Source organism: Lethenteron reissneri, chromosome 9 (genome assembly GCF_015708825.2).
Source record: "Lethenteron reissneri isolate LAM-NWPU_2019-01 chromosome 9, ASM1570882v1, whole genome shotgun sequence".
Lineage (NCBI taxonomy): Eukaryota > Metazoa > Chordata > Hyperoartia > Petromyzontiformes > Petromyzontidae > Lethenteron > Lethenteron reissneri.
Genome location: NC_083787.1, coordinates 3964752 through 3983895, shown reverse-complemented (window position 1 = coordinate 3983895; position 19144 = coordinate 3964752). Strand labels below are relative to the sequence as shown.

Below are 19144 nucleotides of genomic sequence, written 5' to 3'. Positions count from 1 at the left end.
ACATCACTGGTTACAACACTCGGCTTGAAATTGTAGATAAAGACAACATTTTTTATTTTATTTTAAACTCACTTTGGTGATAGGGTGACACACCAATACTGTACTTAACAATATTCAGAAACTGAGAAAGTAAAAGTAGCAACACGCCTTTAGCAAGCTAAGCAACTGCGTATGAGGGAACGTGTGAAAATGTTTGGTTTCAATTTTTCTTGAGTAATTCACAATTCAAAGGCACAGTACTCGCAGTGTGCCCAAATATTCTCACACTTTGGAAGCTAAGCAGGTGCATGGCCTGGATAGTGCTTGCAGGGGTGACCAACACGTATTGCAGGTGCTATAGGCTGCTTCGAGGCTACGGCAGCATGGGCAGTGCAGGAAAATGCATCGTTGTACTGCACATATATGCTTCCACATCTGCTTCCTTGCCATCAACTCGCACTGACCAGTGTGGTGAAGTATGGTCGAATAACCCTCACGACCTGAAGGGCGTGGGGAGCCACTCATCCAGCAGTGGACTGGTAAAGGGTTGTACACGTGGTATTTAAAAGAAAAATCGCGAAAGATGAAAGTGTGTTTAAAAGTTGGTATTTGTTCAATAAAACTGTTCACATTTCCACACATCAATCGTGTATGTGCATCGTTGTGCAGGACTGTAAATATAATGTCCTTACAAACCTGGCCTGAGCCTATTCTAGGTTAACTTGGCCTAAAATCAGTGCGTGAGTGAGGCACGTGAACTTCAGTCCCCAGAGAAGGCCCATACATACAAAGAAATAACAGAGCTCCATGGAGTTGGATGCAATACATTGCTATACTGTCATCTGGCAAACTTGCAGCCCAATGTAATACTGTACAGTATACAGGGACTCCTCTATAATACAGGTTTTTTGGGTTAAATCGCGTAAATATATACTGCTGTACGAGTAACGAATTGGCATGTTCTGTTTACGTGACAAACCTTACTAATTGGCTGTGTCGGGTGGTGGCGGGTTTAACGACACATTTATATTTACGGAATCTAACCCCCAAAAAACTGTATTATGGATCATATTGGTCACGAAAGCCTAAGTGTTAAAGGGACTCCTCTACTTACGAACATTCGATTTACGAACTTTCAGAGATACAAAAAACCTGTCCGTATGTCGAGTTGCCTGTTCGGACCGAGAGTCGTAAGTTCAACCGCCACGCAACAGATGGCGGTGGTGGCATCTACATCTGCAGAACGTGAAGAACCAGTGGCATCTACATCTGCAGAACATGAAGAACGCGTGGCATCTACATCTGCAGAACATGAAGAACCAGTGGCATCTACGTCTGCAGAACATGAAGAACCAGTGGCATCTACATCTGTAGAACATGAAGAATCAGTGGCATCTACATCTGCAGAACGTGAAGAACCAGTGGCATCTACATCTGCAGAACATGAAGAACCAGTGGCATCTACATCTACAGGAGATTATACAACGTTTAAGGCTATTCCCCGTATTAAGTGTACACGCCGTACAACATGTTTGGAATCGACAGGAGTAAAGTTGGACTTACGAACAAATCGACTTACGAACAGACCTCTGGAACCCAACTCGTTCGTAAGTAGAGGAGTCCCTGTACACAGTGGACTAAACGCATGCAAATGACATGGAATACATTTTATGTTGTCGACATGTATTTCTGATGATGTTTACAGAATCTTACAGAGTGAGGGATTTTAGCCGTTCGTACAAGTGCAGAATATATTCACCCATTCATTCAGAGATGAATATATTTAACAAGGTTTAATATTGCATGTGTTGGGACAACATTACGTTCATCTGACAAGTGTATCGCATTCAAAGAGCATTGTACAATATTGGTCAACATGGAAAGCTGGATCGGTACGGCTGCACTCTCCTCAATACGATAGAGCGATGTAGCATAACAAAACAAGTGACATAATTTAATCGTAAGGACTGCAGCCACTACGAGGTTAGGGTTAAAAGTCTAACTGCAATCTATTTTTCTTCTCTGGGTGCTCCGATTTCCTCCCACATTCATCAACACTTATTCATTTGGCCAACAACACCTTAATAGACAGAGAACCCCAGAGCTCAGGCAATTGTTGGCACCGGCTCACGGCGTGGTTGCCTTCCCCCGCGTGTCACCGGTTCCCCCTCGCTCCTCCGAGCAGTGCGCTGTCTTCGAGAGTGAGCGGACACTGTGCAGAGCATTACAAGTCGAAATTGTTCGTTACCGTGGATGTGGACTTGACTAAATTCATCAAACGTTAGTGTAATACTTATGGCTAGGATCAGGCTACATCCACATTTTTTTTATTAATGCCCAGGTCCCAAATAACTTTGTTGACCCCAGCCCATCAATTGAATGTATGCCATACAACTTACATGTAAATTGCATGTAAGTTGCATGTAATGTAAGGAACCGATTCCTGCGGACATGATTTGAAGCGTGTGCAGTATTGCGACCTTAATGATCGATGGTCATCGATGCATCGATTCGTGCCCGATTCAGTGCAATGGGGTCATGCGGTGAGTGACCAGCAGCTACGTATAGCCAACCGTGCTAATCAGAGGTCTGGGGGAAGGACAACAAACTCAACACAAGAAGCAGTTCCTAAAGAAATGAGTCTTCAATCTAGATTTAAAAGTGCGTAGCTCCAGTGGCTTCCTGATATCGGAAGGAAGAGCGTTCCAGACGGCCGCAGAAGCGCATCTGAAAGCGCGCGATGCAGTCACCGTCTTTGTTCAATGGTTAGCCAAAAGCCGCTCCTGCGAGGATGACCGGAGTTTGCGTTATGGTTTTTGCTATATTTGTTATTTAGGGCACAGTGCGATAACCACTGCACCACATTTGTTTGGCAAAAAACTGAATCATGAAGGATACATTCACGAGCTACGTTGTAGGCTTCTCTGCCATATGGATCTGAGAATACTCCATAGTTTAGTTCTGGTCGTAAGGAATATTTGGTCACGATAAATGTTTTTCTTTTTCAATCGGTTGATTTCGAACAAGAACATAAAATGCGATGCAGTTTTTGACCTGTCCAGCCTCAGAGCACGCGGAACACGTAGAACGCCCGGGCAGCCTCCGTCCGGGTCCCCCTGTGGATGACACACCGTGGCAATGAGCCTTCATACAAAGACAAAGATCCCACGTACAGCCCTGCTAGACTTTTACGGCAAGTGCTGTTAGCGAGCACCGATGAAGGCCGGCACAGCACACGGTGGGTGGAGGAGTTGGGTGGCCAGCACCACGCCCGACCACCCTTCGTCTCCCCAGTGGCGATGTTTACACACTGCACCAGCTACCCATTTGAGGCTGAGCCGACCTAATGGGACGCCCAGGACCGGCTCAGATAAATCGTCACTGGGTGTTGGCCGTGAGCGCCAACCCAGGATCCCATCAGGAGTGGCGGAAACAGCGTCTCTCCTCGAGCACCGCCTTAGCAGCACCACACAGTCAACCGTGGGGGCCTTCCCGGCCACCTCTGCTTTGACGAACGCCGAGACCCACCCGAAGGACCGCAAGCCGTGCCGCAGGGAGGCGTTGAAAACTTTCCGTTGCTGGGCAGGGACCACGTCCACGGGGCCACCGCCGTGCGCGGTCACAGCGCCCGCGTGCACGGCCGCCAGGCACACGCTGGAAGTCTGTGGGGGGGTGGTGGGGGTGGTGCGCACGCGGGTGTGGGTAGCTTGGGAGTTGAGGTTTCTGTTGCAACCGTACACTCTATAACATACAAAACAAATACATTGAATCAATGCCATAAATAATCAGAAATTAGTTTTAACTGATTTTTGCGATTAGTTTGTTGTCCTTCCCCCGAACCTCTGATTAGCACGGTTGGCTACGTACGGTGCGAAATAAATTCAACATGCACGCATTCACAAACGGTGGCGACGTTGATGAACTTACGTCCGAGTAAATGCCCGTTCCCACCACAATCCCGTGGGCTTGCGTGCATCTCGGCGGACAAACAAACCTGGCGTAGAAACAAATCACGGAACAATCAAGGCACATTCAATAGAAGTACATTTGAGACTGTGAGTGGTACCCCGCGGGGTCCGCCGGAGAGCCGGGTAATCTCACCGGGGACAGCGAGGAGGTGGTGGGAATTTGAGCGGGCAGATATCCCTCAATGTGTCTTTACAGCTCACCTCCCTCACTGTTCACACACAGCTCACAAAGATAACCAAGCCATCATCGATCGTCATCATTAGCCACGATCTATCACATTGAAAATGCAAACAAGCTGGACTCATCGCTCCATCTATGCATCGGACATACTCTACAACCAGGCCCAATGATGCTATGGCACGAATCACATGTGTATGGAGATTATGATGGGCCCACTCGTAAATGTTACCAAATGCGTGTGTTTAAACATTGGGCTAATCGGCCACATTGATGAGTCAAGCACACGCCGGTGACGTAGCGTGTGATACGCGCAGTGCACGGCTGTGCCGACCTGGTGATGCAGAGACGGAGAATGAGTTGGCTGGGCGCCTCTTCCTGTGGAACAAGGAACATTAATACTGTATCAACCGCTCTTTTTCCCGTGTGTGGGTGAGTTTCACAAATTAGGCAACACCAGCAGTCAACATGTCAAAATCATCATAATAATACTTATCGGGTCTAATATTGAAGGTGAATTATCTCATGAGGGCCTCGTAGGAGAACGGTCAATGCCTTCCCACAAAGTGGCCCTCATCTCATCGACCATGGAGAAATTATCAAATGTCTATGGAGAATGATATAGAGGACCAGGAAATGTGAATAGATTTTTTTTGACCAGGGCTGTTCCAACCATCTCATCGTTAGACCTTCTCAGGACCGATGGATTTCAGCTGGATCAGCCCCAGGTCAATGACCCGTGAATATATTTACGTATCCGACACATCACCGCCGATAAGAGGAGTTCTCCTGCGCACGCAATCCGTACCCGAGGGATCGAACCCCATTCCGTGCGGAACCGTTGAAGGTATGTGTGCGACCCCGTCTCTTCACGTCGATCCAGCCGCCCCCAGGACCCAGGGCCCCTGTGTGTTGAGCCGATCGGCACAGCCCCGACTCCTGCAGACACAAGTGGCAACGGTATATTCACATATATATATGCGACCCCGTCTCTTCACGTCGATCCAGCCGCCCCCAGGACCCAGGGCCCCTGTGTGTTGAGCTGATCGGCACAGCCCCGACTCCTGCAGACACAAGTGGCAACGGTATATTCACATATATGTGTGTGCGTGTGTATAAACGGAAGCGGTAGTGTAGCGGTTTGCGCGCTGCTCTATGAACCCGGCGACCCGAGTTTGATTCCCGCTCATGGCCACCAGCACCAGTGACAATGATCTGAACCCGTCCTGGGCCTCCCTTAGGTAGACTCAGCCTCAAATGAGTACCTGGTGTGGTGTCATCATCACCACTTGGGAGACAAAGGCAGCCGGGTGTGGTGCTGGCCACCCACCCCTTTGTGCGCCGTTCCGGCCTTCGACAGGTGTATAATAAATATATATGCACACACATTACGGGTGAATCAGGTGTGTGCTTATAACTAGACAGATGGTAAAAACATTTCTTTAACTGGGCTTCCGAAAGTTGCATCTTGCAATAGTATTTGTTTCACTTATAGGGCAGAGTCAGCCAAATAAAAAGTTGACCGTTTGTTTAAGGTCTCACATCATCCATCACGAGCGAACAGACATTCACCGCGAATCCCGACAGTGAGAAAAGCCTGCCACCTACCGCTGCTTGATAAGTGTTACACAAATGACAGTCAACGTCACGGCTCACACAGTGGGTCGATGCTCTTTCATCTCTGTTGGTGGTCGTAATGGTGGAAATTCCTCATTACCACATCGGGGCCCAGTATGCCCAGTTGTGCATACGTAAATACAAAAAGGCTAAAACTATATTAATACTGAATAAGAAAAAGCAAATGCGTCAATGTGTGTGTATGTTAACGCACACGTTGCTTACCACATCGTAAACGTGCGTCCCAATGACATTCGCTGTGCTTTGGGAGCAATTTTCTGGGCACAAGAACCTGGAGGCACGCACATCACAATCATCACTGCCACCTCAATCACCATCATCACGAATCACGCACCAACCACTGTGTACGGGTACAAATGTGTCCCTGAAATCGGGCATTCATCACTTCACCGCTTGGGAGGAATACGCGAGTTCGTGTCCCACCTGAAGGAGGCAAACCCCTTGCAGACTTCTCGCATCTTCGCTCTGCACGTCACCCGGCGACCTGCAGGAACATTCAACGGCAGTCAGTGGATGTCACGGACGGGGTTAATAGGCGCTCGCTCGCAGCACTTTTACATTCTAGATCGAGAACTCATTTGATGGGAACCGCTTTTTAAATCCTTTATATTAAGTTCACTTGCACGCTTGCTTGCTTGCTTACGACCGTGCAAATATTTCGGTCGTGTTTTAACCCACTTCCCGTGATCCAATCGAGCTGACATTTTGCACACAGACTCGTTGTGCGTGACAATTAATGTTCGTGAAAAAAATTTCCCAAAATTTTACACTTTTTAGGACAAAAATATTATATTTAATTACCAATTGCTTAATGGTGCCATGCAATCATCTGACCCATAGGTGGCAGCCATCTCAAGCCAGAGGACGAGAGGACTCTAGCCGCCACGCATATAAAAGATTTATAGTGAAAAACTTTGTTTTTACGGGTTACACTTGTTGTGTTACGTTTGTTGTCCTTCCCCCGGACCTCCGATCAGCAAGGTCGGCTACGTACGGCGCGAAAGAAGTTCAACATGCATGCATACATAGTTAACTCTGCAGCGTATAAACTTTTAATGCACAGTCAGGAATTCTACTTGTAGTCGACACCACATGGGAGAGGGGTGACCACTCTCCACCATGGCCTCACCTATGGCTTTAGCAATCGCCTGATTCCGTGGCTTGGTTCGCTCGAGATTTCTGACCTCCAGTGACCTGTTGGGACCGGGGATCAGGACAGGGGCTCGTGGAGTCTCGATCAACGGGATCTTGGGGCGTCTCTCACCAAGTTGAGTCTCGTCAAGGTCCCAGTTCTGGGCTGTGGTATTCGGGGCTATGAGAGACACAGAGGGTAGGATATGATGAGGGGCCGTCCATAAATGACGTCACGCACCTCCTGGGGGGGGGGTCAGACATTTGTGACGATGTGTGACGAGGGGGGGGGGGGGTGAGAAATGTGACGTCACATCAAAATGCGCAACTTTAAATAAATATAGACAACACGTTCTACTTAATTAAATATACTTTTAAATAAATGTTTTCTCCTACAACATCAGAGTGCAGCGCCACATTAAATACGCATCACAATGACAATCGTTTAAAGCGATTTGAAGCATGGTTTTTTTTTTTTTGGGGGGGGGGGTAGAGCTTTTTGACATCATATTTGAGGGGGGGGTCTGACTTCGCCGTGTGACGAAGGGGGGGGAGGGTCAAAAATCGTCCAAAATCGCGTGACGTCATTTATGGACGGCTCCTGAATGCGATGATCGGACATCAACGAAGGGATAAGATGACTCTGGCTGGGATTTGAACACATTCTCCCATTGATGGGGGCCATGCAGTTCGACCAAGGGGATTAGCGCATATAAAATGGGCGTGTAATGATGCATCGATAAACAGGTTAAAATCGATTCTCACACTCGCAATATATGCATTGCATCGCACAGGGAAGAATCAATTTAGTTTGTTATTGTACAACTCGTATATAATTGGGTCATGTAAACACTGCGGCCACGAGAGGCTTTATGTTTACCACAATCACGGAAATGTTTTGGTTCTCGAATAAAATCGCGACCCCAAATTGTGACAATTCATCGAGTCGCAAGGCGATTGTCATTGTTGACAGTAGTGACCACCCTCCCACGACTGTTCGCTTGGGCATGTCGTCCCTGTCTGACACCTTACGCGCCAGGCAGAGACCTCCTCGGCCACATGGCACAGTCAGAGACATCCGCTACTTTCTCCGTCGTTTCAGAGTCCGCAAACCTCATCCCACCACCCCCAGAGTGCCGGATTAAGCTAGTGCGGGGCCTGTAGCATATGCTATAAAGAGGCCCTAGATAAAAAATAACGCATAAATATTAAAACACTAATGTTTAACTTGCACAGTAAAGTGATTGTATTTTTTCATTTGTTACACAGCCAGATAATACGACAAATCGATAACTTAAAACACCCTGTCGTGCATAAAAGTTGAAGACGGTATAGTACTATAGTAATAGAGCAAGTGCAGAATCATTGAACCAGTATTGAAAGTAAAGTCACATATCTTTATACACGTACGTGACTTTACCGAAAGAACCAAGAAGATGAATCCCTGCAGTCACGAAAGCTTTAAATCGAAATTCAGTATTGAAAGCTTGAAAGCATTTAGCGTGGGGCACTTCAAAGTTCGTGTAGCTACTTTTGCTACGACGATAATCCGGCACTGCCCCCCCCCCCCCAATTCCCCATTGGACGTGCCGCGTTAGTGGAGACAGCACCGGGAGAGAATCGCCCGTACCCTGGTAGCAGAGGCCGCCACGGCAGGAGCCGCCAAACCGCGGCGGACACCGGGAGCATGGCGTGCCCTGGCGGTATGGGGCCTCGCCTATCCAGTTGCCCCTGTGGGCGACAATCACGCACACACGCGTGCGTGCGTGTAGGAGGTAGGGAGAGACACACAGACACACACAGCAGTGACGTGCGGTGAGGTCAATGGCTGGGGAGGCACTGGCTAGCGTCAGAGCCAGATTCACACACTGAGGGGGGGCGTGTCCTCACTGAGGGGGGCGTGTTAGACACACCCCCTCAGTGAGGCAGATGTGATAGCTGCCTCCCCTGGTGCTTTTTCATTGCAGTTTCATGACGAGATCAGCGAGCCTAAATATCTTTATACACATACGTGAAATAAGTTACCAGGAGTATGGAAGGCGAGAACATGAAATGAAGGGGTCTACAAACATTACATTGGTGACATACTGTGATAGTAACAGGCACGCGCTTGTTGCCCGCGCTCCATCCAGTTACTGAGGGGTTGCGCAATCAGAAGGGAGGCTGAGCTCGTCGCTGCCTCACCTCTCGTCTCTTCCTGTATTCGCAGCAGAGCTCCGCAAATTTGGCGATTTTGACTATAAAAATGATTGGAATCGTACAGAAATGACATTTATAACACCGATCAGTAAAAAATCTTAATATATTTTTTTATTTGATTATTCTTTTTTCTACTTTTCGTAACAGCTGTTTTCATTGGAGTATAACAGGTGAGGCTCTGCCTCCCCTGCCTCCCCTGACCGCACGTCCCTGGCACACAGAGACACGACTCATCTTCTTGGTTCTTTCGGTAAAGTCACGTAGAAGGGAAGTAATAAAATAATACAAATAAAACAATACAATAATTCTCACGACGTTTCGGCCACAACGCAAGCAGCCGTCCTCAGGTGAAAACCAGGTCTGTCGAGGCGACAGCGTCTGAATGAAGCAGCACCATGCTTGGAGCATTACCGAAAGAACCAAGAAGATGAATCCCTGCAGTCACGAAAGCTTTAAATCGAGAGACACGACTCTCACAAGCCGAGTTCACGCCACCACGCTCGTACAAGGACAAAGATCCCATCCCCGCCGCCGCGCCGCGCAGCCTTGACAGACCATCGTGGGCAAAGTGCCACGAGTGAGTCGCACCCTGTGGAGGTCGGCACGACGCGCGGCGTAAGGGTACGAGTGGCCAGCACCACGCCCGGCCGCCTTTGTCTCCCCATTGGCGACGCTCAGACATCGCACCGCGGTTATTAATCTCGAGGCCGAGTAGACCTCGAGGGGGCCCCAAGGACCGCTTCAATTATTCGCTGACACTGAAACTCGTAAGCAACGTTTTTGGGTTAAGATCGCGTTATTTATAAATGTGTCGTAACCCTCCACCACCCGACACGGCCAATCAGTAAAAAAGTGTCACGTTGACTAAAGACAAATAGTTCACTGCTTTAGCCCACCGGTGTGTTGAAGCGTGAAACCACAACATTTACAATTTGAGTACGACGTTTCGCTGGTAATTGCATCCAGCATCATCGGGCAATTCACCATTCTGGCGAATTGCCCGATGATGCAATTACCAGCGAAACGTCGTACTCAAATTGTAAATGTTGTGGTTTCACGCTTTTTTACTGATTGGCCGTGTCGGGTGGTGGAGGCTTACGACACATTTATAAATAACGCGATCTAACCCTAAAACGTTGATTATGAATAATATTGGTCGCGAAAGCCTACGTGTTAAACTGACTGAAACTCGTGCTCGCCGGGTCCCTAGCACACGCACGATCGGTGCGACACAGCCTGGCGGCGTAATCGTAGGTGAGGATGGGGGGGGGGGGCAGTAGACACTCACTTGGGGGAGTAGTTGCAGACGAGGTAGAGGGCGTAAGGCCACACGGCGTCCCACACGGAGATGTCCAGGCAGGTGTGCGCCGCGCAGCCCACGCGGCTGCTCTCTGCCCACACTAGCTGGCCACGGCACGCCACGAGCACTCGGTCATCAACCACTCGTGGCCTCCTGAGCGACGCCGAAGAAACTCATCGCTGTCAACCCCCGCACGGTCCGCCCCGTATTCTTGTGACAGGGGACATTTGAGTTTTCAGGGCCATACGGCGTACAGCCGTTTCAATAGGGGCACAAAAAATGTATTTTTGTCTATTTGTTTGTGTTTCTCCCTCGTGATGGGACTTTGTAGGATGAACGTTGAAGTTTATAAGGGAGGACGGCTGCTTGCGTTGTGACCGAAACGTCGTGAGAATTTTATTTTAAAATGTTTTATTTTTATTATTTTATTATTTCCCTTCTACGTGACTATACCGAAAGAACCAAGAAGATCGAATCCCTGCAGTCACGAAAGCTTTAAATCGAAAATAATTTTATTATGTTTTACTTTTATTATTTTATTATTTCCCTTCTACGTAACTATACCGAAAGAACCAAGAAGATGAATCCCTGCAGTCACGAAAGCTTTCAATAAAAATTTAAATCAAAGTTTATAAGGGACACGGGGTGACCGATGAGGTCTGAATTGGTCTGTAATCAGGTGGGGCACTGATAAGGGGTTGACAGATAATGCAAACTTCAAGCTTAGCGAACGTGTGTCTATAGCTCGATGCACTTATCTGAAGACACAACGCCCGTTTGTTTTTTCTTTTTGCACTAATTTTTTACTGTTATAATGGGGTTTCTTTTCGGTTACAAATTAGAATGATCGTTGCCTTTAAGATATCGTGTATGCATTCATAGTACGTGGATATCCCTTGCCAACGTGTGTTTTTCCTTCATATTTTTGCACACTCCCAAATTATATTCCACGTACAAAAGATCTCAAAGCCTTATTCAGACCACCAGCTGTAAGGAAGCGAATGAACGAGTGTGGCAATTTCTGTTGTCATCTGGAACACCGACTCAAGAGCGTGGCCCTCCCAGCAGGCGTTCGCGAGGCAAAGAGACAACTGCAGACCGGTTTCGTCTTCACTAGAGCTCATCAGCACACTACCGTTTTTCGTGTTCTCTGCTGTCATATGCCGCTAGCAGCCCCAATATATACAGATGGGTTTCCTTTACAATGTGGAGACCCAACAGCTATCTTAAAAGCAACGATAAATTATAATTTGTCAACGACAAGAAAACCCACTACAACAGAAAATAACGAGTGCAGCAAGGGCATGTGGTGCTGTGTCTTCATACAAATGCATTTCCATTCAGAACTCTGGCAGACAGCAGTGGACCACCCCGTGTCAGAAAACAGCCCGGGAAGGTAACGTCACAGAACTACTTCTGAAGGCACTGCAATAAAGAAAGGCTGTTTACCCAACGCAAGCAGACGCTGTGTATATGTCGTGCAAAGAGCGCGTTTCCCATGTCAATCAAACAGAATGTTTCTATTCTCAGTGACAAAACGAGCACAATCATTGACTTACAACGAAAAGACTCGGGTTTGTTTGTGCAGACATTAGTGACCACCAGAATCATCCTCATATCCCGGCGTGTTGGAAGTTCATCTCGTGCTCACGATGACGGCAATCGGTGTGATCCTCCACAACAATGCATTGCGGATCCTTACAGGTGTGCACAACCACACACGTCTGGCACAGTACATCTAGCAATGGGCTCTCACGCGATTACACAAAAGGTAAGGTTAAAGGTGCAAGCCCTGCAAGTGCTTGCTTTATGCAAGCACTTGGCGGAAGGACCTCACCTCGACGGGAGCTCTAGAAAGGCCACAGTCAGAGGGTAAAAGTGTCCCTACTCGTCCACGTTTGCCAGACGTCCCGGAAGATTTGGGAGTACCCAGACTCCACTGCGCCACTGGTGACCTGCAGCTCGACTGACTGTGGTCAACCCAGTTGATGCTGCCGGATGGACAGAGGCGGAGGAATGAAACAACTTTGCACCAACGTCTCAGCGGCTACGCCGGCGAGACACGAGTCAGCGGCCACTGGATAACCACTTGCGGCGTTGCTGCCCATGAAACAGACGGAGTGGCGATGTGCGTGAACCCCCCACGTGCACCTGCGTGTAGTGAGTGCAGATGGGGCCCCTGCAGGTGTGAGGGCACTCGGGGCTGCATTCCTTCTCCTCGGGGTACTGGTACCACTCCTCCTCGTCGAACCACGCTTGCACGTGGTAGGCGAGTGGACGGTCGCTGTGTATGTGGTGAAGAGGGGTGGGGGGGGGGGTGAGATAAAGGGATGTGAGTTGCTGTGGGTATCTGTACATCAGTGGGGATCGTTATCAAATCCAGACCTTAGCGAGAAAAATCCGGAATTCATTTCAAGCAGCAGGCTATGGCCCCCCACGGCACGTGGTGAGTCTGTTTTTAAGTCAAAGATGCTGCTTCACATACGCCCACACAAGTGAAATTGCATAACACGTGTAGACCTGCGACAGAGATTACCCATGTAGCCGACACGGGCTGTTGGGGAAAGTGCTGTGAGCGAGCACCTATGACGACCAACACGGTAGATGAAGGTGGTATGTGGCTCATGCCACGCCCGACTGCCTTTGTCTCCCCATTCGTGATGTTTACACACAGCACCAAGTACTCATTTAAGGCTGAATCGACCCAGGTAAGGCGCAGGACCGGTTGAGATATTCGTCACTTAATGTTGACCGTGAGCGGGAATCGAACTCAGGTAGCCAGTGCAATGTGAGGATGTGCCACTTATATCAGAACCTGTGCTTATATAAGGGGTACTTACAACTCGTTCCCTCGTTCCCTCGTCTGAGTTTGGGTTTAGGCCATCAACTCGCCGCACTTTAAAACCCCGTTCAAATAAAATGATAATCAGACCCAGGATCCCGACGATGCTGGCTCCCTTGCCTGGTATGCAGGATGTCGTGGGTTCGAACCGACCGTGATATTTGGAGTTTCCACGTTCTCCCCGGGCCCTCCCTCCACATTTAGAAACACACGTATCGAGTGTTTGCCCGCTATACATTTCCATGCGACGTGGCCAAGTAGCTTCTCAAAAAAAAGAGTTACGTTTCAGTGCTCTGACGAGCATGCTGAGTGCGTGAGTTGACGGTTTTTTGGGGAGGATCACTCCAAAATGGCCCCTGTGAAAGGGCCCTCTCTCTCTCTCTCTGCGCCGCCGTGATAAGGTCGAGGTCACCTGCCGACGTAGACGGCGAGATTCTGGCCGATGGCGTCGATCTCATCAGTGGGCCCGTGTCCCCACTTGCACTGCTTGGCCCACGCCTCGGCCATCTCGGCGAGCTTCCAGTCCCACGACTGCAGGACACACACACACGGTCCCGACATCGTTCAATAAAAAAAAAACGGTAAAAACAACGTTTTTCACTATAAATCCTTTATATGCGTGGCATCGGTTTTATTTTATTATTCATTTCTGTTTTTCTTGAGTAAGAGTTTCATTTTTATCACATTGGTATTTTAAATAAAAAATGAAATATTTTTTTCCCTAAAAAGTGGAACATTTTTGAAAAAAATTTCACGAAAATAAATTGTCACGCACAACGAGTCTGTGTGCAAAATGTCAGCTCGATTGGATCACGGGAAGTGGGTTAAAAACGACCGAAAGATTTGCACGGTCGTAAGCGCGCAAGCAAGCAAGCAAGTGAACTTGATATAAAGGATTTAAAAACAAAAAACCCGGTATAAGCAAGGATGATGGAGATGGGGTGAGGGACGTGCAAGGGGTGAGCAACGGGTGCAATGGGAGGGAAGACATTGAGGGGCGATGGGGAGGGAAGAGAGATTGGCAATGGGTAAGAGGTGAGGCGTTCAGAGAGGAGTGGAAGGTGGCTAACGAGGGGGACCGCTTAACGGACAGGGGCTGTGTTGAGTCTATGGGCAGTGTTGAATCAATGGGCAGTGTTGAGTCTATGGGTAGTGTTGAGTCTATGGGCAGTGTTGAGTCTATGGGCAGAATTGAGTCTATGGGCAGAATTGAGTCTATGGGCAGTGTTGAGTCTGTGGGCAGTGCTGTTCAATGTACAGGGGAAGTGGAGGGGTGCAAGGACTGGGGATGGCCAGAAACGCGATTGGACACAGGGAGAAGGAGGGACAGAGAGAGACAGAAGATTGGTAAGGAAGTGGACAAGAAGGGGCCATGGAAGAAGGAGGCGAGAGAGGCAAGAGGCTGACGACTTTCTTTCAGGATGGTCCTGTCAAGTTTGCTTTTCCAATAGGGGGCGATGTTTGCTTTGTATAGAGCAGCGTTCTTCACGAATTCTTCGAAGGGGGAGCTATAAGACATCGTCAGTGCGAGGGTGCACGATGATGGTGGGGGTGTTTTCACTATTTGTGTATTGTCAGTGGCCGCACTACAGGCCACCAGTGGCCCCGTGGGCCTTGCAATGAAGAACACTGGCACACAGCAATCCCAATTGAGTACGGTTTTTTTTCTTCTTGCAAACAAGTCGTAATTGCGCCAATCATAAGTCAAATAAGATAATACCGTCAAAAGTGGTTGGCTTTTTACATCCTTTATATTAAGTTCGCTTGCTTGCTTGCGTGCTTGCTTGCTTGCGTGCTTGCTTGCTTGCTTACGACCGTGCAAATCTTTCGGTCGTTTTTTAACCCACTTCCCGTGATCCAATCGAGCTGACATTTTGCACACAGACTCGTTGTGCAAGACAATTAATGTTCGTGAAATTTTTTTTCCAAAATTTTACACTGTTTAGGGAAAACAAATTAAATATTTAATTACCAATTGCTTAATACTGGCAGACAATCATCTGACCCATACAGACTCGTTGTGCGTGACAATAAAGTTTCGTGAATTTTTTTTTCCAAAATGTTACACTGTTTAGGGAATTTAAGCCAGAGGACGAGAAGACTCTAGCCGCCACGCATATAAAGGATTTATAGTGAAAAACTTTGTTTTTACGGGTTTACTTTTTTTGTTTTGTTTGCTGTTGTTGTAATGCCAATGACAGAGCTCGAAGCTTCGAGGGCCTAACCGCATCTGCCACTCCGCAGCGCGCGCTTACCATGTGCTCCATGTCAGCCGCCTGTGGGTGCACGCTGGCTCGCAGGCGGTTGTGGTACTCGGTGAGCGCTCGTCGCTCATCATCGGCGATGGGCACGGGCGCGGTGAGGGGGGCCCGCTTGGGCCGGCTGAGGCCCGGCAGCGGGTCACTCGCAGGACGCCAAAGCCACGTGGCCCCGAGCAGAAGCAGCAGCAGAAGCACGACGGCCCCCAGCGCCACGAGAGATCTGAGAGCCACCGCCGCTGCTGGGCTGCGCATCCTGGTGTCAAGGGTCATGTTTGCACCGTCAAGCACCGTCCGCGGTGGGACCGCTTTAGAGTCACGGGCAATCTTGAGTTGAAGCTTTCGTGACTGCAGGAATCCATACTCTTGGGTTTTTTCGGTAAAGTCACGTGGGTAGAAAAAGGAAATGCAGCAAAAAATAATATATCACGATGTTTTGATCGCAACAGAAGCGGTCGTGCGCAGGCGGAAAAAATAATCGAGCAGTGGAGCTGCTGAACCAGTCACGGGCAGGTTCCTACTTACGAACGGCTCGCGTTTTCCGAGACCCCGTTCGTAAGTCGATTTTTTTGCTCGTATCTCGGAATTCAATATGTAATTGCATAGACTGTGCGTACGGTGAGTGTTGAACAAATGTGTTTATGGTTGAAAATGGACCAAGAAAATGTATCTGTTTTATTCTCACTTCCCCTTGAGTCCTGATGCTGGCTTACCTGTCAGAAGGACCGTGCATCACGTGGGAGGCTGGCAGTCATTACATCTCGCGGAGGATGTAATGAGGCAAGCGGAGCATCCCTGGTTGAGCACAATGTGAACTCCGCTTGTGAAAGTTGGTGACTCCACGAAATAGTTCCGTGGTTCGGTGCGTAAGTCGGATGGTTACGAATTATAGCATCGATATGGCGGTTCGTTCGTAAGTGCGGATGTGTTCGTAAGTGCGGATGTTCGTGAGTTGGGTGTTCGTATCTCGGGGACTGCCTGTACTGTATTAGTTTCAGCTCTGCGACGTTATTAGCTCGGTGTGCCCCTTCTGTTTGTCACTAACTGAGTTCATGGTTAGAAAGAAAGACCACATGGTATTTATGGAGGGGGGGGGGGGGGGGAGCGGTTTTGCACAGTTTTGTTTAAAGTTAGGCCACACCGTTAACTTTAAGCAATCAAATTTGACCTACCAGTAAAACACTGGAATGCCATACAACTAGAAAAGCCTTAACGTAAAGCTTCAGCTCCATAATAGAAATGCAAAAAAACATCTTCACTAACTTTGGGCTTTGTTGTACACCGTCGTCTTATCTACCGTAGTGTGGATGTTGTTGTACTGCCGCTGTTGTTTCCGTGTGTGATGTACGAGAGCTAATCCATTAAAGCCAATCTGATAGGACCATGGGTTCCATGTTATCTCAATTGGCCACACATGGGCTGTACAGAGGCAGTGCACAAAAATGTGCAAAGCAAGTTCGTTTGATCTTCCTTCATGCCAGAAAAGCGCCCCCTTCTCTCTGTGTCCTGTGCTCATAACATGAACCAGATACGATGCCACGCGCTGGTTATACGCAAGTTTTTTTTGTGTGAGAAATAACGTAACTTCCTTTCTTAAAACAACAATTAGCCCCGCGAAAGTACAATCGATCGGTGGAATATGTACACCGTATTTGTTTTTATTCATCTTGTCTGCAGAATCATCATGTCATCTCACGTCTCACGAATTATTATTCATTACAACATTTTCGATGCTATAATGGAGCACGTGCGAGTTTGTTTCTCGTCTGTCCGGATTTTGTTGTTGTTGTTATTAAAACGCCCATTCTTGGAGCGCATAACATTTGTGAAAAATGTATATTCAATTAAGCACTGATTTTACGTACGGTATTTTTAAATGTCAGTATAAAAAGATGTTGATTTAAAGTTTGGGGAAATGTTACACTCGGTTTACGACGGTCACATTTGCGACGCGCATATACGACGTTTGTATAAGGCCACCGGTGATGGTTAGGCTTCATAGGTTCGAATTTAAGCCCCAAGTCGCCTCGGACATTAAGGGTCCATAGGGTCAAATAGAAACTCGTGAGTCTAATACCTCCAGACATATACTCGTTAGTCTAATACCTCCAGATTAATTGTAAGGACGCTTTCCATGATCATAAAAAGAATACTTGTAATCCACGGTGTGACAGAGAAATTATTCAAAATCGGAGGTTAAATCAAATCTGGCACAAACGCACACTCACACCACAAGCAACGCATCATAAAGAATATCTTCTCTCAGCAGAAGAAAAATGTCGTGTAAAATGTCAAAATTAACCCTATAATTCACAGCCCTTTGTAAATTCCCTGCTAGATGTGAAGACCTTCCCATGCCATACTAATCAACAGGGTTCTTTGACTATACTTCACCATGCTGGTGAGTGAAAGTTGAAGGCTGGGCAGCACCGGTCCAGGTATCACTCAGGTGGCCAGGAATGGAACTCAATTAATCAAGTTCACAGGTTCAGTGCCAACCACGCTGCTCCACTCAATGGCACGTACGCGTCAAACGAGCTTAAGAGTTCTTACCTTGTGATGTATAACGTCCTCGACCTTGCCATTCAGTCGCTTAGCTATTCTTGAGACCATAAACCAGCAAACAACGGAGCCGGCGTCCAGAATATTTGCTCAGCAATTGGACGGACAGACACAGACGCAACGTGAACCAACAACACCGCCCGTTCACTCCGATGAAATCGTGAGCACAAGCAAGAAAGAGAGTCGGAGCATTCGATATCGCGCTGCACTCTTTAAGAGTCCAGTCCATCAAGTGACGGGCAGTGCATCGCGTTGCATTGCGAACTTGCCCGCCTGGGCTGGACGCGAGCGGTATGTGCAGCGAAGACCAAACGCGTCTCTCTGGAGGCTTAATAAAGAAATAAAAAAGGCAACATTTCTGTGGTTTGGGATGTTTTAAGCGGCGTCGACGTCGTCATTCCCGCTGTTGTCACGTTGGTAGACTTTGGGGGCCAGGCCACGCAACGGCCCCCTCCGTTTGGGGCATCAATAGCTGCTCGCTCACTCACCGCTAACTCACCACGCTCACTCACCACGCTAACTCACCACGCCAACTCACCACGCTCACTCACCGCTCCCTCACCACGCTCGCTCACCACGCCAACTCACCACGCTCGCTCACCACGCCAACTCACCACGCTCACTCACCGCTCCCTCACCACGCTCGCTCACCACGCCAACTCACCACGCTCGCTCACCACGCCAACTCACGCTCACTCACCCCGCTCACTCACCACGCTCGCTCACCGCTCACTCACCACGCTCGCTCACCACACCAACTCACCACGCTCGCTCACCACGCTCACTCACCGCTCGCTCACCACGCTCGCTCACCACGTCAACTCACCACGCTCGCTCACCACGCTCGCTCACCACGCTCACTCACCACGCCAACTCACCACGCGCGCTCACCACGCTCACTCACCGCTCGCTCACCACGCTCACTCACCACGTCAACTCACCACACCAACTCACCACGCTCACTCACCGCTCGCTCACCACGCTCGCTCACCACGTCAACTCACCACGCTCACTCACTCACCGCTCACTCACCACGCTCGCTCACCACGCTCGCTCACTCACCACGCCAACTCACCACGCTCACTCACC

General features: G+C 48.6%; 1 protein-coding gene across 2 annotated transcripts; it reads right to left on the bottom strand.

Moving 5' to 3' along the window:
* Positions 1-37: 37 nt before the first annotated feature.
* Positions 38-18362, bottom strand: LOC133340454 (cysteine-rich secretory protein LCCL domain-containing 1-like). Of its 2 annotated transcripts, XM_061548716.1 has the most exons (16): positions 18047-18362; positions 15491-15749; positions 13648-13766; positions 12545-12677; positions 10382-10497; positions 8525-8625; positions 6893-7075; positions 6187-6247; positions 5968-6034; positions 4934-5064; positions 4460-4503; positions 4081-4156; positions 3907-3973; positions 3508-3641; positions 3034-3095; positions 38-2191 (listed from the first exon to the last, which is right to left on the bottom strand). In XM_061548716.1, exons 1-15 carry the CDS (start codon positions 18076-18078, stop codon positions 3044-3046), a joined length of 1575 nt encoding a protein of 524 aa, XP_061404700.1. In that variant the 5' UTR covers positions 18079-18362; the 3' UTR covers positions 38-2191; positions 3034-3043. The 2 variants fall into 2 exon arrangements, with proteins under 2 accessions (XP_061404700.1, XP_061404699.1); XM_061548715.1 differs by having other exon boundaries at positions 38-3095.
* Between the last annotated feature and the right edge of the window lie 782 nt (positions 18363-19144).